The following is a 24208-nucleotide window of genomic DNA, read 5'->3' as shown; positions in this document are numbered from 1 at the left end:
CAATGCATTAAAAACATTTTGAAGACAACCTTGAAATTTCCATTTGGGCCAACCTCAAAATAATGAAAACAAAGAAAATTGTATTCCTTCTCCATCCTAAGTTTCCAATGTTTTTCTGAAATAAGAAAAAATACCTCTTGCCTAGCTCTCTACTCTGCAAAAGGAAAATAAAAGTAATTGGATGCACATGCCTACTCATCCATATGTTGTGTACATTTGTTGTGGTTATACAAAGAAATTTAAGGATTCCTATGATGGGAAGCTGAAAGGGATCAAGCAATCTTACTTCTTGAAAGACCAGGAGGTTGAAGGCCATAAGGAGTAATAAGACAGGTTATTTAAGGTTAAGAAACAAAATAAGTTACAATTGAGTGAAAATTTGCTCAGATCTCAAAACACAACCAATTTGATGTGATTACACATTACATCACATTACAGAGGTCTGAAGCAGCTTTTAATCTTGTAATTAAGAGTCCTGTAATACCACTGATTTATTCAACTACCTGAATAAATATTTCAGAAAATCCTAGCATATTTAGAATGTCTGGGTCAATTAAATGCCATTAATCTTATGTGATGCTCTTTTTGCATGACCTACAAGTATAAATGTGATTTAAATACAGCATTGCTACTAAACATTGCAACATAACCGTTAGATTATCTGGAATAGTTTTTATCCTTCTGAGACAAATATTTTGTTTAGTTTAGTGTGTCCAATTAACAGATAAGTAATGACGTTCCACAAACGGAATGAATCAACTGTTTGGGAGATTTTACTTCCTCTTGCATCACTTGTCTCTGGAGACAGGATAAAGGAAGGAAGTTTTTGTTGGATGACTTGCCATTGTTTTAAAATATTTAAAGCCAGTCTATTTAATATTGTAACAAAAGGGAATGTTTACCTTTCACTAATCTGCCCCTCTGGATTAGCTCTCAAACTAGAAAGAGATTATAGGTTTCTGTACTAAAGAGTGTTGATCTACAGGATCTTGTCATTACAATGGTTTTATTAAAAGAAGCTAGTGTCCCCAAGGGGAGCCCTAACACGTACTATTATTTCAATAAAAATGCCTTTGTCATTTAAAATGTTATTAAAATTATCTTTTAATAACAGAATGACAAAAGATTGATGAAACCTGTGTTATTTAAAGAGGAAGGAGGCAAAGCTGATAAGATTATGAGATTTGCTTTTTAATAGTTTAATTAATTATAAAATTTCATCTAAAATGTCTTCTGCAGTTTTAAAAGAGAGAATGGACTAACAGGAAATATGTATATAAGTACATGAACTCATTTATTATTTTTATGCTATAAACCACTGGGAAAAAATTGTATTGAATCTGGCAGTATCTAAACACAACAAATCAATAAAAGAATTTTATTGATTGACTTAATATATTTTCATTTCAGAAATTACTTTCTATTGTATGATTAATTTGATCATAAGTACTCCCCACCCCAAGAAGGCATAGTAAATAAGTTAATAACATTAGTATCTAATAAGAACAGCAGGAAAACCTGTTCAGCTCTTTCCTCCATTGCAAATTCTTCACATGAACTTTTGTGCGTCCTATCATTATAACTAATGGCCCCTCTTCCAATTTCCAGTTTGGCAATAATTGTGTGGAGCAGGTGGGACGCATTTTATACCCAGGATAAATTGGTTTATACCTATTGTCTGTTTTCAGTGTCTGGGGCTGCTGAAAGATCATTTGGAAATTCCAAAACTTATAACTTTCACTTCGTAGTTTATTTTGAATTTGGGGGAAAGAAGAGCTTAGGCAAATGCTAGTGTCCTACCTGTCAATGACTACTTCAGCTTCAACCACAACAATTTATGGTAAACCGCGCCAACTAGATTGCAGAAAATATGACTTCAGTAACAGAGTCATTAATGCCTGGAATGCACTACCTGTGGTTTCTTCTCTATATACCCCAAAACTTTAACCTTAGACTGTTTACTGTTGACCTCACCCCATTCCTAAGACGGCGTGCATAAGAGCACCAGCATGCCTACCACCCTGTCCTAATGTTCCCTTTTATATGTATCTATTTCATGTATTCATAATTATGTTTATGCATCTATCTGTTATCTATTACATGCTTGACGAAAAATAAATTTAAAAAAAATGAAATTCAAAATGTGTACGTGTATGAATTCCTTTTCTGTCTGGATATTTTGTACAATATATCTAAATATGAACAACCTGTTGAGAAATAGTCCTTCAGTGCCATTGTAAATGTATTCTTTTGTAAATGAATTCTACCTTTCACTAATCTGCCCCTCTGGATTAGCTCTCAAACTAGAAAGAGATTATAGGTTTCTGTACTAAAGAGTGTTGATCTACAGGATCTTGTCATTACAATGGTTTTATTAAAAGAAGCTAGTGTCCCCAAGGGGAGCCATAACACGTACTATTATTTCAATAAAAATGCCTTTGTCATTTAAAATGTTATTAAAATTATCTTTTAATAACAGAATGACAAAAGATTGATGAAACCTGTGTTATTTAAAGAGGAAGGAGGCAAAGCTGATAAGATTATGAGATTTGCTTTTTAATAGTTTACTTAATTATAAAATTTCACCTAAAATGTCTTCTGCAGTTTAAAAAGAGAGAATGGACTAACAGGAAATATGTATATAAGTACATGAACACATTTATTATTTTTATGCTATAAACCACTGGGAAAAAAATTGTATTGAATCTGGCAGTATCTAAACACAACAAATCAATAAAAGAATTTTATTGATGGACTTAATATATTTTCATTTCAGAAATTACTTTCTATTGTATGATTAATTTGATCATAAGTACTCCCCACCCCAAGAAGGCATAGTAAATAAGTTAATAACATTAGTATCTAATAAGAACAGCAGGAAAACCTGTTCAGCTCTTTCCTCCATTGCAAATTCTTCACATGAACTTTTGTGCGTCCTATCATTATAACTAATGGCCCCTCTTCCAATTTCCAGTTTGGCAATAATTGTGTGGAGCAGGTGGGACGCATTTTATACCCAGGATAAATTGGTTTATACCTATTGTCTGTTTTCAATGTCTGGGGCTGCTGAAAGATCATTTGGAAATTCCAAAACTTATAACTTTCACTTCGTAGTTTATTTTGAATTTGGGGAAAAAAAGAGCTTAGGCAAATGCTACAGTGTCCTACCTGTCAATGACTACTTCAGCTTCAACCACAACAATACACAAGCACACAATAGATACAAACTTATGGTAAACCGCACTAAACTTGATTGCAGAAAATACGACTTCAGTAACAGAGTCATTAATGCCTGGAATGCACTACCTGACTGTGGTTTCTTCCCCAACCCCAAAACTTTAACCTTAGACTGTCTACTGTTGACCTTATCCCATTCCTAAGAGGTCTCTAAGGGGCGTGCATAAGCGCACCAACGTGCCTACCATCCCTGTCCTAATGTTCCCTTTTATATGTATCCATTTCATGTATTCATAATTAGGTTTATGCATCTATCTGTTATCTATTACATGCTTGACGAAAAATAAATTTAAAAAAAATGAAATTCAAAATGTGTACGTGTATGAATTCCTTTTCTGTCTGGATATTTTGTACAATATATCTAAATATGAACAACCTGTTGAGAAATAGTCCTTCAGTGCCATTGTAAATGTATTCTTTTGTAAATGAATTCTACCTTTTACCAGTAATTTTTACACCATACTGAAGATAGACTCTAATTTACCACATGCATTTGTGAAGATCTTTAGAAGGACAAAATAAAATTAGAAGTAGAACGGGTGCAAGCCTCTGGTGGCTCAGACTGCTAAGACAGTCTGTTATTAACACAGCTGCTTGCAATTGCTGCAGGTTCAAGTCCCACCAGGCCCAAGGTTGACTCAGCCTTCCATCCTTTATAAGGTAGGTAAAATGAGGACCCAGATTGTTGGGGGGCAATAAGTTGACTTTGTATATAATATACAAATGGATGAAGACTATTGCTTAACATAGTATAAGCCGCCCTGAGTCTTCGGAGAAGGGCGGGATATAAATGGAAAAAAAAAAAACACTTCTGGCCTAGAAATCATAGCAAGGAGTATCAGTAAATAGTCAATAGTGAACATTTTTATAGATGATTAATTATTTTTAGTTTATAATTTAAGAGTTTGATAGTATAGTCATTCCCCATGAACTCAATGGTGCCTAATTAAGGTAGAAGCATAGGTTTGAATTGTATCATTTAACATAACATAACATAACATCAGAGTTGGAAGGGACCTTGGAGGCCTTCTAGTCCAACCCCCTGCCCAGGCAGGAAACCCTACACCATCTCAGTCAGATGGTTATCCAACATTTTCTTAAAAATTTCCAGTGTTGGAGCATTCACAACTTCTGAAGGCAAGTTGTTCCACTTATTAATTGTTCTAACTGTCAGGAAATTTCTCCTTAGTTCTAAGTTGCTTCTTTCCTTGATCAGTTTCCACCCATTGCTTCTTGTTCTACCCTCAGGTGCTCTGGAGAACAGCCCGACTCCCACTTCTCTGTGGCAGCCCCTGAGATATTGGAACACTGCTATCATGTCTCCCTAGTCCTTCTTTTTGTTAAACTAGACATACCCACTTCCTGCAACCGTTCTTCATATGTTTTATCCTCCAGTCCCCTAATCATCTTTGTTGCTCTTCTCTGCACTCTTTCTAGAGTCTCAACATCTTTTTTACATCGTGGCGACCAAAACTGGATGCAATATTCCAAGTGTGGCCTTACCAAGGCATTATAAAGTGGTACTAGCACTTCACGTGATCTTGATTCTATCCCTCTGTTTATGCAGCCCAGAACTGTGTTGGCTTTTTTAGCAGCTGCTGCACACTGCTGGCTCACATCTAAATGGTTATCCACTAGGACTCCAAGATCCCTCTCACAGGTACTACTATTGAGCAAGGTACCACATATACGGTACCGGTGCATTTTGTTTTTTTGGCCTACATGTAGAACCTTACTTTTTTCACTGTTGAATTTCATTTTGTTAGATAGCGCCCAATGTTCAAGTCTGTAAAGATCTTTCTGTAATTTGAGCCTATCTTCTGGAGTGTTAGCTATTCCTGCTAGCTTGGTGTCATCTGCAAATTTGATGAGTTCCCCATCTATCCCCTCGTCCAAGTCATTGATGAAGATGTTGAAGAGTACTGGGCCTAAAACAGAGCCTTGGGGTACTCCACTGCATACTTCCCTCCATGTGGATGTAGTTCCGTTGAGGACTACATGTTGAGTGCGGTTGGTCAGCCAGTTACGAATCCATCTGGTGGTGGTGCTGTCTAACCCACATTTTTCTACTTTATCTAGTAGTAGGTTATGGTCTACTTTATCAAATGCTTTACTGAAGTCCAAGTAAATTATATCAACAGCATTCCTCTGGTCTACTAATTTTGTCATTTTGTCAAAGAATGCGATAAGATTAGTCTGGCATGATCTGTTTTTGACAAACCCATGTTGGCTTTTGGTTATTACTTTGTTTGCTTCTAGGTGTTCGTGATTCGTTGCTTGATTATCTTTTCCAGAATCTTCCCGGTATTGAGGTCAGACTGATAGGTCTGTAGTTTCCTGGATCTGTTTTTCCTTTTTGAAGATGGGAACTACATCAGCTCTTTTCCAGTCCTCTGGCAGCTCCCTGTGCTCCAGGATCTTTGAAAGATATAGTTCAGTGGTTCTGAGATCACGTCTGCCAGTTCCTTCAGAACCTTGGGGTGTAATCCATCCGGTCCTGGTGATTTGAACTCGTCTAGGGTAGACAGGTGTTCACTTACCATTTTCTTCCCTACTTTAACTTGTGTTTCTAATCTGTTTTTGTAGTGCTGTTTTTGATAGGTTGGATTGTTTTTTCCTTTTGTGTAAAGACAGATGCAAAATATGAGTTAAGTAGATCTGCTTTCTCCCTGTTGCTTGTCATCTTCTTGCCACTTTCTCCCAGCAATGGCCCAATTGTTTCCTTGACTTTTTTCTTGTTTTTAACATGTTGGAAGAAGCTTTTTATTATTTTTACTTTTGTCGCTAGCCTTTGTTCATTGTGAGCCTTAGCTTTCCTCACTTCATCTTTACAGGCTCGGGCTGTTGCTGATATTCTGCCTTAGTTATTTGCCCCTCTTTCCACTTTTTATATTTGTCCTTTTGTCTTTCAATTTGTCAGATAGTTCTTTATGCATCCATGCTGGTTTCTTTTGTGATCTACTATTTTCTTCTTCATTGGTATTGTGTTAGACTGCTTTTATAATCTCACTTTTCAAAATTTCCCAAGCTTCTTGAGTTGTTTTCCCCCTGAGGATTCTCATCCATTGAATCCTTCTCAAGATCTCTCTAAGTTTATTGAAATTAGCTCTCTTAAAGTCCAAGACTCTAGTTTGACTTTGTTCTACTACTTGTATTTGCTTAATGTTGAATTCCAATATTGCGTGGTCACTTGCCCCCAAGGTTCCTGTAGCTTCAACACCTTCTATCATTTCATCTCTGTTAGTGAGAATTAAGTCCAATATGGCTGATCCTTGTCGCCTTCTCTATTTTTGGGAAACAAAGTTGTCTGCTAGGTTTGTTAGGAACCTGTTGGATCTTCCACTTGGTGCAGAGTTTGTTTCCCAGTTGATGTCAGGGTAGTTAAAATCCCCATTACTACTGTGATGTGCTTCCTACATACCTTAGTTAGCTGACTAGCAAAAGTTCATCTACTTCCTCTGTTTGGTTGGGTGGCCTATAGTATAGACCTATGGCAATATCGTTTTCACCCTTTTATATTGACCCAAATACATTCAAGATGATTTTCATCATTGTTGTGCTCTATTTCTGTAGAGATGTAGTTATTTCTTATATATAGTGCAACTCCACCTCCTCTTTTATTTGGTCTATTTCTTTTAAATAATTTATATCCCTCTAGTTGTATGTTCCATTTGTCAGTTTCATCCCACCAAGTTTCCGTAATGGCAACAATATCATATCTACCCTCATTTACTTGGATTTCTAATTCACCCTGTTTATTCCTCATACTCTGTGCATTGGTGTATAGACATTTGAGTCCATTTGGATTGATCTTGTGTTTACTGTCTACATAACCTGTGTTGACTGCCCCTACTTTCATGCCACCTGTTGGTTTAGTGCACATTTTTTGACTATAGTATGTATTTTGTACACTACAGTACAGTAAGAGCTGGAAATGGGGATAGAGTGACCTTTCCTCTTGCCCAATGGTTGATCTTTGTTGAGTGGAAAAATCTGAGGGGTATTTTCCTTGCATGGGCTTGAATGTGAGCAAACGTTTCTACTGCTTTATCAGAAAGTGAATATATTAAGGACCAGATTGGAGACAGATCATCTTAAGAGAAGATTTATTTATATAGTCACTAGCGGATGACAGTGACTTGATAATGAATCTTATCTATCAAGTCACATTTCAGGAAACAGAATAGCCCTATCTGTTGAGCTTGTCCTGCTCGATTGTTTTATTTTGTTTCTTTAGTTCTTTTCTTTGTGTCTGATATGCTTCTTTAGATTTAAAGCTTAAAGCTTAACTTGCTGACAATTTGGAACAATCTGATATGGCTGTTGTGCTATTTCTGTAGCATAGTGTTAGCTTGAATATTAATATTGGATTGTTTGGGTTTGTTTGTTAAACCTTCAAAGGGTTTAAAACATCAAAGCTTTTACTAAACACATATTTTTGCAGGGATAAATAACAGATGTGTCACCAATTTTCCCTCGCTTAAATGACTTTATCATGATTGGCTCCTTTGACTTGATACTTAGGATGAAACTTCTGCATCTGACAAAACTTGTCTTTTTCTACATGATATTGTTTTTCTTTCCTCAGGTTCAATGCAAGTGATGAATAAAACAAGGCGGATTATGGAACAGGGAGGTGCACACTTCATCAATGCATTTGTGACGACACCCATGTGCTGTCCATCCCGCTCTTCTATTCTTACAGGGAAATATGTCCACAATCACAACACCTACACCAACAATGAGAACTGCTCATCGCCATCCTGGCAAGCCCAGCATGAAATTCGCACATTTGCAGTATACCTCAATAACACAGGGTATAGGACAGGTAAGATCAGTGCAAAAAGCTGGCTTCTTTATTCAGACCCATGCTTTAGTGCTGAAGTTGAAAATGTATGTATTACACTTGCCATATAATGCACATATAATTTCACATATGTTAAAAAATATCAAACTGTTGCCCTACCAATATTTTATATTTCAGCTTCTAGAACTTGCATCAAGCCTGACATTTTGGTCTAGAGCAGTGGTCCGCAATCTTAAACACTCAAAGAGCCATTTGGACACAGAAAAGAGCCGTTTCCCACAGAAAAGAAAACACTGGGAGCCACAAAACCCTTCCCGTGCCTATTTCTTGAGCAGCCACAAAATTAGCATACGTAGTTGAATTAAACGTTCTGTTTTCTTCTGAAAATTTTCTTTTCTTGGATTTATCCACGGTTGGTCTACCGAGGGTTGAAAAGTTCAATAAATCGCTGCTGGTGGGTGTTGCACATTGGCGGTTGTGACACATATTTTGAGTGACGGAGCCACAGCATAGGGATGAAAGATCCACAGGTTGCTGACTCCTGGTCTAGATAGAGTAAGAGGGACCAAGGTTCATGTCTACTGTTAATCACCAAACTTAAGGTGACTGTGAACAGTTCACGCTTTCTCAACCCAATTCACCTCAAAGGTTTTCATTGTGGGAGAAATTTGGAAGAGGAAGTCAATCACGATACGGATAAGAAAAGATAATAGAAGATGTCCTTAGTGTGAAAGAAAAGGAAGCGGGTGTTGGGCACAATTTGACTGGAAGATAGATCTACTCAAACCACCCGGAAGTTTTTCTGTTGAAATGAATGAAAATTATGCAAGGATCTAGTAATGCAGTTGCACAACTTCCATTAATTTTATACTTGTGCCTGGGAAGGGCAAATTCCCAGGGTATTACATCCCACACAGAAACCAAACATGTTTTTGGACAGCCTTGTAGAATAAGAGCATTCAATGCAAAAATAATAATAATAATAATATGCCTAAATCACAGCTATTCAAGAGCTTCATCCAATATATTTCACTAAAATTTGATTTTGATAGTAAAGGTGAACAATGTTTACACTTTGAACAGTCATATATTTCGTGTTTCTTTTAGCTCTTTGCCCTTGTTCTTTCAGCAGCAGGCCCGCAATCATCAGTGTTGAACTTTTGGTCCTGCAACTCCAGGTTCCCAATCTTTTAAGCCTATTTCCTGCAGCAGTTTGATTGCTCTCCAAATAGCGCTTGATTTTTTTAAAGCCAAGATAGATATCCATATCTGCCCTGCCAGGCTTTTGTTCTTTCTTTGTTATAGTCTATTTATTGACTGCAATGTAGCACTTACTCCATTTTTATCTTTGACAAATTTTATATTAGTCATGTACTTTGACTTCGGTATTGCTGACCTATTGCTACTGTTCCTGCTACATACATCATCAGAGATTTGATAATTCAGCCTTTTTGCTGGAGTGTGATGGGGAGAGGAGAGAGAGTTGATCCAGAAAAGGAAGTTAAAAGGACAAGCAGGCTTCTCTTCTTTTGCTAACTACAGTACGCTGATTGGATATTTATTCCTGATTTGTAAAGATGCCCAGTTGCATCTTGCTTGGCTGTTAATGTTAAATCACTTTAACATTAACTGTACAACATGTCATTGACCTTTTTGTCTTGTTTTGTTTAGTTTTTCCTTAAAGATAAGTGCTCAGGAACCCAATCCAGTTTGCGATCATTATAGGTAGCCAGAATAATGTTAATTTTACTTCACTTCAGCCACTTCTTCTGAAATAAGCATCACAACTATCCATGCATTGATTTTAAAGGTTTTTTTAGATCTATTTAAACCCTAAGAGACAAGGACGTAGAGAAAGTCTGAGCATCCAGGCTACAAATAAGCATATTTATCTTTAAGAAGTAATAAGATATATATATATATTCGTAAGTTTTCACGGGTATAGGTATGTAGGCCTTGGCATATTCTTTTCCCGTGTAAGGTTGAGAGTATCTTAGCAACCTCCCCACCAGTATTTATAGAGAGACGGCAGCTCCGACCACGCTTTGCTCACACAAGCATGAAGCCGAAAGCACCAGCCTGAAGATGATGAGTGAGACCTCGTTGAAATGTCACCAAGATACTCTCAACCTTACACGGGAAAAGACCCGAATATGCCAAGACCTATCTATATATAAAGTATATATGTGTATGTGTGTGTACATGTATGTATATGTATATGTATATGTGTATGTGTATGTATATTATATAGTTAAAGTAGCATGCAGCCCTATAAGCTGCCAAGAAAAGATCCAGCAATTAAACATTGCAAATATTTGGAGCATAGTAAGAGTTATTTAACAATGGAACAAATGTCCCAAAGGTGCTTTTTCAGGAGGCAAGTGGACTTCCTTGTTTGTTTGTTTTTTGAAGAGGTTTAGCTTCTCATCCAAGAAGTCTCTTCAACTCTGACAGGATAGTGGGGAATGGAAAGATTTATATTCCTTGCAGACAGCTGGTAATTTGCATCCTTTTAGAGGGTCCTTGAAGCACTTGGACATTTATCTGTGTCTTCAGGGTCACATGACTAGTGCTCCTGGTTCCTGTAGTCTGCAATTTTTTCCTCTGGAAATCCATTCCTACTCCCACACTATTCAAAGGGTGTTCATCCCAAATTGTATATCTAAAAGTCTGTAGAGATTCTCAATCATCCAGGTCATGGTTTTCCCAAAGGTGCTTTTTCAGGAGGCAACTGGACTTCCTTGTTTTTTCTTTTTTCTTTTGAAGACGTTTTGCTTCTCATCTCATCCTAATATCTTTTTCAAAAAGAAAAAGGAGAAACAAGAAAGTCCAGTTGCCTCCTGAAAAAGCGACTTTGGAACAAACATGACCTGGATGACTTGAGAATCTTTACAGAATGGAACAGATGGTCTTAGAATGTCATGGATCCCCTTCATTTGAGGGTAGTAACGGACTGGATGGGTGCTGTATCAAGGCTGCTGCAGTTATTCGCTTCTAGCGTCCAGAAGGATACAGATCAAGATGTGTAATTGCTTTTGTTACTTTGTTCTTTTGTTGCACATAAATATATTCAGTGCTAGAAGTGCTAGAAGAAAGGATAAGTTGTTAGCAAGAGAATTATTGAAGCATTCTTTCAAATTATAGTGATATACTGCTTGTGCCTTTTTCTTCACCACATGATCACTTTTCCTATTTATGTATTTCCTTTTAAAGACTATTAACTGTGATCTTGCATCTGTCCTCCTATGACGTTCTGTACATCAAAGACACATAATGTATATGCTCTTCCCACTTTTGTCTCCACTGAATAGGTTTTACAAGCTTATTTCAAATACCTGCAAAATGAAACAAAAATGATGAAACAAAAATGAAACAAAAGCAATGTTTAGATCCCCATAGCAAGCAAATTACAAATCTATCACTGGAAATTGCTTTTTATTTATTTTATTTATTTATTATTCGAATTTATATACCGCCCTATCTCCCAAAGGACTCAGGGCGGTTTACAGGCATATAAAACATCAATATCAATATACAAATTAAAATAATCCTTAAAAAACTTATTCTAGCGCCCGAATTATTAAAAATAGAAATATAAATATCAAATATAAATATTAAAATCAATTTAAAACCCCTCTAAATTTAAAAATCTAAGCCAGTCCTGCACAGATGAATAAATGTGTCTTGAGCTCGCGACGGAAGGTTCGAAGGTCAGGAAGTTGACGGAGTCCTGGGGAGTTCGTTCCAGAGGGTGGGAGCCCCACAGAGAAGGCCCTTCCCTGGGCGTCGCCAACCGACACTGCCTAGCTGACGGCACCCTGAGAGTCCCTCTCTGTGAGAGCGCACGGGTCGGTGAGAGGTATCTGGTCGCAGTAGGCGGTCCCGTAGATAACCCGGCCCTATGCCATGGGCGCTTTAAAGGTGGTCACCAAAACCTTGAAGCGCACCCAGAAGGCCACAGGTAGCCAGTGCAGCCTCGCAGGATGGGTGTTATCACGGGAGCCACGAGGGCTCCCTCTATCACCCGCAGCCGCATTCTGAACTAACTGCAGCCTCCGGATGCCCTTCAAGGAAGCCCCATGTAGAGGCGTTGCAGTAATCCAGGCGAGGCGTCACAAGGCGTGAGTGACCGTGCAAAGGGCCTCCCGGTCCAGAAAGGCGCAACTGGCGCACCAGGCGAACCTGGTAGAACGCTCTCCTGGAGACGGCCGTCAAATGATCTTCTAGAGACAGCCGTTCATCCAGGAGGTCGCCTAAGTTGCGCACCCTCTCCATCGGGGCCAATGACTCGCCACCGATGGTCAGCCGCGGATTTAGCTGACTGTTCCGGGATGCCGGCATCCCCAGGCACTCTGTCTTGGAGGATTGAGCTTGAGCCTGTTTCTCCCCATCCAGACCCGTCGGCCTCCAGGCACCGGGACAGCACTTGATAACCGTTGGGGTGGTCCGGTGTGGAAAGTACAGCTGGGTGTCATCCGCGTCCAGCTGGTACCACACACCGAACCCACTGATGATCTCACCCAGCGGCTTCATGTAGATGTTGAACAGAAGGGGCGAGAGGATCGATCCCTGCGGCACCCCACAAGTGAGGGGCCTCGGGGCCGACCTCTGCCCCCCTGTCAACCCCGACTGCGACCGGTCGGAGAGATAGGAGGAGAACCACCGATAAGCGGTGCCTCCACTCCCAATCCCTCCAACCGGCGCAGCAGGATACCATGGTCGATGGTATCAGCTGCTGAGAGGTCTAATAGGACCAGGGCAGAGGAACAACCCCTATCCTGGCCCTCCAGAGATCATCCACCAACGCGACCAAAGCCGTCTCCGTGCTGTAACCGGGCGGAAACCGGACTGGAGCAGGTCTAGATAGACAGTTTCATCCAGGTGTAAGGGAAACTGATATGCCACCATACTCTCAACAACCTTCGCGCGGCGGGTTGGAGACGACGATAATTACCTAAAACAGCGGGTCAGGAAGGCTTCTTGAGGAGGGCCTCACCACCGCCTCTTTCAAGGCGGCCGGAAAGACACCCTCCACCAAAGAAGCGCTCGTAATCGCCTGGAGCCAGCCTCGGGTCACCTCCTGCGTGGCCAGCACCAACCAGGAGGGGCACGGGTCCAGTAAACATGTGGTGGCATTCAGCCTCCCCAACAACCTGTCCATGTCCTCGGGAGCAACAGGGTCAAACTCATCCCATAAAATGTCACCAAGACCACCCTCAGCCGTCTCACCCGTATCACCGCAATCTTGGTCCAAACCATCCCGAAGCTGAACGATTTTATCGTATAGATAACCGTTAAACTCCTCAGCACGTCCCTGCAACGGGTCATCCCGCTCCCGATAATTTAAGGACAATTATCTTTTATTTAAACTAATAATTAAATAATTATTAATTATAATTAGTTATAATTATACATAATTTTATTATAATTATATTAACAATGTTAATATTAATATATTAACTATAATTAATTATAATTAAGAAATAAGTAACTAATAATTAAAATGACTTTCATATTTTGTTCTTTTCAAAAATTATCCTCAGTTTATTTCTTATTAAAATTCAATTCTACACTTTTTTCAAGCTAAAGAGTTCCTGTGTGTAAAGCCATTTTATTCTAACAAGTACCTGGTTATAAAGATTGTACTATGTGTTGGACACTTTTGATATTTATTTTACGCTATCTTTAATCTGTAATTTTAATTTTCAAAATTCCTGTTCAGAATTTTGTTGCTTTCAGTGATCACTGAAAAAAGAAAGGCAGGGTATAAATCATGAAAATAAAATTATTTATTTAGTTATTTCAACTCATTCTTAACTCTTGGTGACTTCATGGACAAGTCTGTGCAGTTTCCTTGGCAATATTTTTGGAAGTAGTTGGCCTTTGCTTACTAACAGGATGTTTTTTGACTTCCCAGTCTAAGGCCACAAAAACAAGCCTGAGCCAAAATCACCCAGCTGGTTTCTTGCCTAGAGGACAAGAACTTAGATTTTCCACTTCTCAGGAAGATGGATGGCATATAAATTTAATACATACATAAAATAAATAATTACTACACCACATTGGCTCTCTATTGCTAATTAACGGCTGAAGGCTGGAAAATGAATCATAGGCCTCAATGGTTCAATCTAGTCTTTCTTCTGTTTTGATAGATCTCTGACTTTAGTATTTTAAAATACCCATTTGGATCAACTCTTGCATAAATTGTTGCTTTAAGCAGTATTTGTTTTTATTTTTCTGCATCTGATTTTATGACTACATCCTACTAATAAGGAAGGGTTTGTCTTGTCGTGTATCATCTCACAGATTTCTCCACTCTGCTTTTCATCTTGTTCCACTGTCTCACTCTAATAGATGCATTTTTTCCTCTACTTTAAAATATCATATTAAAGTGTTAGGCTATTTGTGTTATAAGATTACTTTCTTGGCAGCCACATGTCCAAAAAGGATATAAAAATACCTAATGGATGTAACTCCAGATGAATTTGTTACAAATGTGTAAACTAAAAGGCATGGATTTGAAAAGTAAAAAGTGATTTAGGATGTATGTCTTCATGTAGCACATGAAATAGGGAAAACTTCTTAAACTTCTTAAAGAAGTTTAGGGAAAACTTAAAGAATCTGTGATTTTTCCTGAGCCCATGTGATCTAGCCACTAAAAGATATTCCAGCAGATGCTGCATGCTCACCCATGTCCATGCTAAATCATCTCTTTCCATTTGTATCTGGATTACTGCAGAATCTTAGATTTTATATTGCTAATATGAGCCATGGTGGCGCAGTGCTTAGAGTGCAGTACTGCAAGCTACTTCTGCTGACTGCCGGCTGCCTGCAATTTGGCAGTTCAAATTTCACCATGCTCAAGGTTGACTCAGCCTTCCATCCTTCTGAGGTGGGTAAAATGAGGACCCAAATTGTTGGGGGCAATATGCTGATTCTGTAAACCATTTAGAGAGGGCTGTAAGCACTGTAAAATGGTATGTAAGTCTAAGTGCTATTGCTAATAATCCACCAACATTAGAAACTTGGTATTCTGTAAGCAATCATATTCTATGCAGAATAAATGAATATGTCATATTATCAACATTTCATAATCCAGTATTGTCTATATGTCTATGAGACAAGCTCTGCACAATGTGTGAAGATCCAGATTTGAAGTATAAAATATGAGCCTTCATATATGTGGGTACATGGATAATGCCAGTCTGGAACACCTTGAACTTTTCCCAGGGTGTATGTCAGTTGGAAAGTTTCCAAGCCCCAGGAGAAGATGCAGATGATTTAAAGTGTTTCTAGTAAGTGGTATAATATGTACACTTTGAATCATAGCTCCCATGTTTACCTTTGTATTCCATTATTGTATACAAAGAGAAAATGTCTACCTCTTTGTTGTTTGCATACAAAACAAAATTTGCCACTCACTCTGTATTGGCTACGATTGATCAAGACAAATCTTGAAAGTGCTGTCTTTGGGCAAATATCAGCTAATAGTTTTCAATAGAATAGTTGGTCTAAACATTTTCCCATTACTAGATGTAGGAATTCATATACATTTGCCACAGAGCTTGTTTTTTCATGACGAATATGAGTACATTGTGTGGAAATGTCAGTGTTGAGGTAACAAGATATTAAGTCTGCATTGTTGTATATACATCTATTCCACAGGAGACAGAGAAAGGCCTTGTAGGCCTAACACCTCTATTCTGAACAGGAGTTTCCTATCTTTGCTTTTATTACACCCAGTGGGAAGTTAGGCAGGAAGACATTATATGTAAACATGTCATGTTAGTTGAAGGATTAATCTGAGGAAGTTCTCCCACTCAGTGGCTGAATCACCTCTACAAAAAAGAATGGCCAGTCATACTCTTGAATCAAAAGCATATACAAAAATAATTGAGGAACAAACAAAGGATTCTTAGAGTGGTGGTTTCTTGGTATCAGAAACCAAGGAAAGATTCTTGTATAAACAATTACAAAACAAATGTTCTCTCTTTTGCTTTTTCATAATTGGGTGCCACTTCCTTCCAAGAGGGAGCATTTAAAATGATGAATGTGGTTATAGAAGACAAACATGAGGGAGTGGTGCTTGATTTCTCAAATCCCTCTTAAGAAATGCTGTTTTTTTAAATTCATTTTGATTGGGAGGAAAATGAACCTCAGCCCCTCTTTAAGTTTGCAGCTCCATTTTCAGACTTATGGGTGCACTACTTATGATCACTTTCTTGTAAAGATCACTTTTTTGTAAAGGACTGGTGTCTTCCTTCCCCCCTTTGTTGACCTACATGCGTGTTTAATCTTCTATACGTCTTCATTCTCAGACAAGAATCAAGGAACAACATTACTTTTGGAAATTTCTTCTTACTAATTTCATTTCAAGCCAAGTCAGAGTAAGGTAGAATTTCAGAGGAAATGTTTACTGGAGGGGAGGGAGGGGAGGTAAAATGGAGAAGAGAAGCAGAAAAACATTTCAAAAGAAAATAAATATGGATGAACCAAGAGTGGGTAAAAGAGGGAGTAAACCAGTGGCAGCATTAATTTGCATTGCCAGATATTTCAGCCAAATGGAACTGACTACTAAGATAGAAAAAGTCAGATAAATGGCATTCATTATATAATACCTGTTGGTTGGGATTGGCATGTGTCAGATCCTGGAGGCATTGTCTTCACTCTCAGTCAGCTCTATAACTTAACAAAACAATGCAAAATTGTGATATTTATTACATCTCATCAGTTACATAATTCTGTTGATCAGGGTTTTACAGCTCTCCATGAAGCTAATGAACTAATGAGCAAGAAAAAAATCTAGACAGTGCTGTGATAGATGAAAACAAAAGACCAAGCAATTAGTTATTGCAAAGCTGTATTCAAAACCATATTCTGCATATAGTGGTAAATGATTTGCTTGCTCTAACGTGTATCAGCAAAGAGTCAACATTATCATGACTTTTCTATGGATTCCAGATGCTGAAAATCAAAACTGACAATTCATAACTGAAAACTTGCTTACATCAAGTGGGTGTGTGTGTGTGTGGCAAATTACTATACAAAGGAACTAATATATTATGCCTACATTAAAACAACTCTCCAGAGTACCAATATTTTGAAGTGCACTTGTTAATTGTGCCTGACAAAAATAGGTAACAATGGTAAAATTGTATTGCAATCTTTTATAAATGCATAGGGAGGAATATTGCTCAAAGCCAAACAGATGAAAAGTACAGATAGCAGAACTGTGTTATCCGAGGTTGCAGAATAAGTCACAGCCAAGCATAGGGACGTTGCTCTCTGAATCACAGTTCCGTTTGCTGATTCCTAACCACTGAAACCAGATTGCTTCCCACTGAGACTTCTCAATTTATATTGAATATATTATTGCAAAGAAAAGGCCAGTATTCCATGCTAAATTAAGAAAAGGATTATTCTGTACAAGATACTTCTAGGATGACATTGAATAATACCCTAGTGGTTTTATAAAGGTACAGTTTCTGAAACATCAGAGATATGTTTAAAGATGCATAAGAAATCTGATTGAGAGGTAATCATTGGCCCAAGGTCATTCAGTGAACTTTGTGACTAGGGGGAGATTTGCATTTATATCTTCAGGACTTTATTCCTATTCTCTATTAACAACACCTTGCCACCCCTGTTATATTATTGAAACAATTATATTTTGTCTCATGCTCCCCATGCTGTGCATAGAACTCCCAGGTGGATTATCATCTAGGTAACTATGGACAAGGTTTAAGCTTTTTTAACCTTACGAATGAAGGCAAATATACGGGTCCCAGGATAATGCTGCAGAATCCAATATGGGTCTGACCAGGACCAGAGGTTTTGTCTTCCAAGCTTTTGGACTCGTGCTGGAGCCCATCTTCAGGGAACTTCTCTCTAGCAGATTGTGTGCCTTCATCTTCTAAGTACTTGATAAGCTGGTGGTAGATCAGCACACCTGTTGACTGACAAGGGACTCTTTCTCGGGTTTCAATCAATTCCCTGGCTGTTTTTGTGCCTGCTTGTCCAACAATCTTAGTAGCTGCAAAGTAGAATGTGTGTCCTTGTTCATTCAAATAAGTTTTTTAAGGGTTGTTCTTAGTATTGTATGTGTAGTTTGTGTATTTTATTCTGGCTGTGCACCGCCCTGAGTCCTTCGGGAGAAAGGCGGTATACAAATTAAATTATTATTATTATTATTATTATTATTATTATTATTATTATTATTATTATTATTATTATTATTATTATTATTATTATTATTATTATTACAGTGTGAGACTACCTTAATTTTTTTACTTTAATTTCAGCAAAGTTTTATATGATGTTTTATTAAAATTCCCTGACATTATTTAAGATATATGTGTTTATTTACATTCACATTCTTGTTTCATCCTCCCCTCCCCATATGGAATTAGAAAAAAAGAGATTATTGAAGAACTTCAAAGAAATAATTCTACTCTTGCTCTGCCTAGTATTGAGTATATAGATATACTAACTATAGAAATACCATAGAAATAGTCACACTGAGACTATTGGACAGGTTTCTTTCTTCCCAGCCAAAATGCATCCATCGCTATAAAACGTAGTTGAAGAATCAATATAAACATTTAACACTCCCCTGTGTTTTCCTAAAACCATTATATGTCTGTTTTCCCTCTCTTTATTTTTAACAAAATATACCTCTGTTTGGAGTATTTTTAAATTGTCTATTGTCTAAAAGGCTCTTCCTTTTTTTTTCTCCCTTGCTAATGTACTGTTCTGAGGGGATGCCAGCACCTGCATTTAAAAAATAATGTTCTCTCACATTGATTTGTCATTTCAGCCAAGAAATCATACCTAGTTTGAGATTTGCTTTGAAAAAAAAAATCAACTTGAAGTCTTCAAAACAAGAACTTAGGTGGACAATTTATCAAAGACTTTCTACAATCCATGATAAATTTCAATCCTATAAAAACCACATCAGTATAAAAAAGCTTATCAGATTATTGAACTTGAGCCTATATAAAAGAACAATATATATCCTCTAAAAAGAATATGAGCACCTAAAAATGTGCTTTGAAATTCCCCATCTACTATAAGTCACACATCCCCAGTTCTGCTCTTATTTGGGTATTAGGAGCCAAACCGTTCAGGACAGATAGGTTTAAGCACTTGATTAGTCTTTTTGGGAACATTTATAAAATGCATTATAATGAAAGTGCTTTTCCCCTTCTTTTCATATTTTTTTTATAGCAAAGTCCTTTCTTCAAATTGATCCATTGGAAACAAGCAATAAGACTTGCTTTCTCCTACCAACCTTTAGCTGATAGCAGCAGTTTTTGAAAAATATTCAACAGAAAAAATACCACAAAGAAAAATAGTATACCCCTTTAAATGATTTTTTATCTTAAACTACCATCACTGTAGGGAAATTTTATCTTTCAGAATAAAAGGTCACAATCAATACATATTATATAATTGTGCCCTCACCACCTTGGACCTTACCAGGTCTGTATGTGAATCAACTTGATTGACACTTAAAAAAAAATCAAATTTCAGAAACAGGTTGCAACAGATTTAGGAACGTCCATGTGAACAATGCATCAAGCAGTGATGAAAAATACATTCATACAACATGAAACTAACAATCAAAATAACAATTTACCACCAAGGAAAACAGCAAAGCCTAGCATTACAACTGCGCTATAATAGCTGTAAAGTAAAATAGTTCAAAAAAATAAATTTTGAGATGAAAATCTCCATGATAAATTAAAAGCTTGTTTAAACTTAAAAAAGAAACAATTTAAGATGAACTTTCTTTCTTTAAATATTGTTGGAATTGTATGCCTTTCATGTCAAAACAAGACTTTGACCCGAGAAGGGGATCTAAAATGTCAAGAAGATAGGTGTGATCATGTGGTCAAAACCCCACCCCTTTTTATGTGCATCATATATGTTGAGGTAATGTTGACTGTGCAATCCCAGCTACCCTGAAGACACCCTTCCTTTGGCCTCGCCCTATTGTAAACAAGCCGAAGTTTTATCTCTGACCAGTCCCTGAACCCAGTAAAATGGACTGGAACGTTTGACCCTGAATTCAGTTTCAGGTTTCAAAAATCAGATTTGTTACTTAATAAAGCTAATAAATTCTACAAATTCTAACAGAGAATACATCTTACCAAGCAATGAAAACTAGTTACAATATGAAAAAAAGATACAAAGGGAGAAATGGACAGAGATAAAAGAAAAAAAGAAAATACAAGCATTAATTCTTAATTTGTTCAGCTTCTTATACAGCAATAACAAGCAGAGACATAGCTTTAATATAGGCTTTGATGACACCAGATGTTGTGGGACTTCTTCTCACAGCTCATCCACCTCTTTAAGTGGCGCTTTCATAAAGCAAACTCATTTAAGGTAGTTAGGTTTGTTGATGCCAAAGTATTGGAAAATAAAAGACAGCAAAATAAAAATGGGATTGCAGAGAGCTGAGCAGTCTTACGTCTTACATGAGTAGGAGTTCAACTACCAAATAAAGTTCAATATGAGCAACCGCGAGACAAACTATATTGGTGCAAAAGCTCAATGGTCACATATACATGAATAGGATATGTACTGATGGCGATTGATCAAGGTTCTTGGGGTGTGGTAGATGAAAAGGCATAAGTCACAGTTGCTATAAAATAAAACTATGTTAGGGAAAGCATGCAGATCATGGCTTATGGAATTCTTGCCTGAAGGCACCAAGATAATATGGCTTCCAGGCCTGACAGTTTACCAGGATTGGCCACAGAAGATATCTGTAGTTTCTTTTATTTAATAAAGTGATGTCCTATGTTTGTATGTATTTCTACTTGCATGAGCAAGTACTCGTGAGCACCTCCATGTACATTGGAAAGCACAAGGCAGACTGGAAGCAGAGCATATTTCATATTCAAAATATTTTTCCATGATTGAATTTGACCATTTTCTATTCCATTTTTTTTTTTGGCTGATTTCTCCCATTACACTAAAGTTGATCCTGTTCTGTTCTGCACTTAGAGATTTCCTGTCGATGGACAGATTGACAGACAGTGTTCTAGGCCTTTCCTATACTTCTTTGGTTTTGAAAGAATAATCAATCAAATACACACACACACACACACACACTATGTATATATGGCCACCATATATGTGGATATTTTAGAACTGGAAATGGTGTATAAAAGGGAAACAAAAATGACTTAGGGGAGCTACAGCAATTCCCTTCATGAGGGATGTCTGAATTTTTACCTTGGAGCTAAGGCAAATAATTGGAGATATTGCAGAGGTATTGTATATAAGATTAGACATTGTATAAAAATATGGAGGGGGCAGCCTCTTCCGCTCTCTCAAAATGTTATAACTTATTAAAGCTAATTGTAAGGGGACTTTGGGACCAAAGGCAGGAAATACTTTTATACACGAAACATAATCAAAACTTGGGAGTCATTGCTTCTGACTATTCCAAAAGGGAGGACAAATTAATGGAGGATGAAGTGTAGTGGAATCTCCAGCTAGAAAGGTGGGAAGGGGTGAAGCCGTTGAGGTGATGGGCCGGTGTCTTGAGGCCGTGCGGGTCTGGATGGGGAGGAACAGGCTCCGACTCAACCCTTCCAAGACAGAGTGGCTGTGGGTGCCGGCGTCCCGGTACAGTCAGCTTACACCATCGCTGACTGTGGGGGAGGAAGTACTGACCCCCAGGGAGGGAGTGCGCAACTTAGGCGTTCTCCTGGACGATCGGCTGTCCTTAGAGGATCATTTGACAGCCGTCGCCAGGGGAGCTTTTTATCAGGTCCACCTGATCCGCCAGTTGCGCCCCTTCCTTGACCGGGACGCCTTATGCACGGTCACTCATGCCCTCGTCACTTCCCGCCTGGCCTATTGCAATGCTCTCTACATGGGGCTCCCCTTGAAGAGCACCCGAAGGCTCCAGTTAGTCCAGAATGCGGCCGCACGGGTGATAGAGGGAGCACCGCGCTGCTCCCATATAACACCCATCCTGCGTGGCCTACACTGGCTACCGGTAGTCTTCCAGGTGAAATTCAAGGTTTTGGTTACCATCTTTAAAGCGCTCCATGGCTTAGGACCGGGATACCTTCGAGACCGCCTTCTGCCGCCGATTGCCTCCCAACGACCTGTGCGCTCCCACAGAGTGGGCCTCCTCAGGGTGCCGTCGACCAAACAATGTAGGTTGGCGACCCCCAGAGGGAGGGCCTTCTCTGTAGCGGCACCAGCCCTGTGGAACGAGCTTCCTCCGGGATTACGACAACTCCCCGACCTCCGGACCTTCAGACGTGAACTGAAGACTCTATTATTTCAGCGTGCGGGACTAGCCTAAGAATAAAATGTTTTAGCTAAATTTTAATGGGGTTTTTACCGGTTTTTACTGTTTTAGTGATCAGGCCATGATAATATTTAGTTTTAACTGGGTTTTAATGTTTATTTATTATATTGTTTTTAATATGCCTGTGAACCGCCCTGAGTCCTCCGGGAGATGGTGCGGTATATAAGTTTGATAAATAAATGAATGAATGAATGAATGAATGAATGAATGAATGAATGAATGAATGACTGGAAAGTTTGGAACCCCTAGATAAGGAAGCAACAGAGGCCAGACACCCCACCCCCATGCCTAGAATTCCTGAAGCCTGTATCTGTCTTTTCCCAAAAGAATGTAGTCAATCTGGTGAGATTCTTGTAAACAAGTAGGCAACAATAAAGAAGCAACTCTGATCAGTTCACAATGTCATTCTGATTCCTTGTGCCTGACATCCCAGTATCAGGACCTACTAATATTGATGGTAGTTTACTACCTCTGGAATGGCAAGCAACATTCCTAAATTGGGCAACAGTAAAAGTCTTTTTCTCTCCCACCATGTTTTTGATGGGGAATTTCTTGAAGGAATCTGGTTGGTCACCTTATAATTCACTCACATTATTTTTTTTTTACAAATCTTGAAGGTTATATTTCTGAAACAGAAATGTCAACCAGCATTTTTAACAGAACAGATTTTTCTTTCTTTCAAAACTTTCTTAAGAAAGATTACTTTAAAATGTCACAGCTGAATCGGAAAACAACTTCTGGGAGAATAGCATGTTTGTGATTAGAAAAGTCAGACTTTTAATGGATGGGAGGTTTCTCTTAATTAGATTATTAAGAGTCCGTGCTATTTTCTTTATCTGTTTATTTACAAATCATGTTTTTCTGAATTCTTTATGCAAATTTACTCCTAAACCAAACAAGACAGAGGTATTTTTTTACAACTGTAACCAGGCCTGGAATTGTGGTTCAAAATAGTGCCAGTCATTAAGCATCATGTGACTGACATGATTTTACAATGTTTTTTGGAGGAGACATTAAGCAAATGCCACAGTTGTTAAGTGAAGCCATTTGCTGCACTGGGTGTTGGGTTTTTTTTTGCTGAAAACCAGAAGTAAACACTCGTTTCCATTTTTAAAAGATCATAAATCACAGTCACATGACCATGGGATGCTGCAAATGGCCGTAAGTGCAGATTGGATGTCAATCATCCAAACTGATCACATGAGCACAAAGGGTGGGGAGACCACCAGAAGTTCAAATCAAGAGCATAAGTTCCCTTTTTTTTTTTTGGATGTCTGTTAAAACTTTCAATAGTTGCTTAACAACGGGTCATGTCAAGAATTACCTGTGTTAGTTAAGTATACTTTTACATCACAGAACAAAGTCTAGTAACCAGATTCAATAGTAAGACTACCAGCTATGGAGCACATCAGCAGTTTAGGAAGAATTGGATACCAGTTTCGTTATGCTAGAGTCACACTATTTTATGTGAGGAACTAGAGAAACATGATTTGAACTTGTTCTATATTCACCCCATTTTATTTTAATACATGCTGTAATGTTTTGGGAAGAGTAATAATGTGTAAAGATGTTAATGTGGTATTGAATTATATACAAAAAGCTTGGATTTATTTTTTGATGTATGACTACAGTTCTGTGTAGATATAGGCATCTGCAATTAGCAACAATGATACCAACATGACAAAACTGATGGGATATCATGACACAAGATTGGCCTTTTGCAATTAATTGCAACATCACAATTTCACAAGATACGTGTTTGCATCGCAAAGCTGCAAAGCATATTTTGTTATTTGCCTCTTAATAGCTACCCATGACTATTTAAA

General features: G+C 38.1%; 1 protein-coding gene across 10 annotated transcripts in view; it reads left to right on the top strand.

Annotated features, from left to right (window-relative positions):
- The window catches only part of SULF2 (sulfatase 2), a 324326-nt gene that overhangs the window by 231039 nt on the left and 69079 nt on the right, over positions 1–24208 (top strand). For all 10 annotated transcript variants that reach the window (XM_058175024.1, XM_058175025.1, XM_058175020.1 and 7 more), the window contains one exon: positions 7826–8065. In XM_058175024.1, the coding sequence (XP_058031007.1) occupies positions 7826–8065 (240 nt within the window). The remainder of the gene's footprint in view (positions 1–7825; positions 8066–24208) is intronic.

The sequence above is a fragment of the Ahaetulla prasina genome, chromosome 3, assembly GCF_028640845.1.
Source record: "Ahaetulla prasina isolate Xishuangbanna chromosome 3, ASM2864084v1, whole genome shotgun sequence".
NCBI classification, from domain to species: domain Eukaryota; kingdom Metazoa; phylum Chordata; class Lepidosauria; order Squamata; family Colubridae; genus Ahaetulla; species Ahaetulla prasina.
This window is presented reverse-complemented; position numbering and strand designations above follow the sequence as displayed.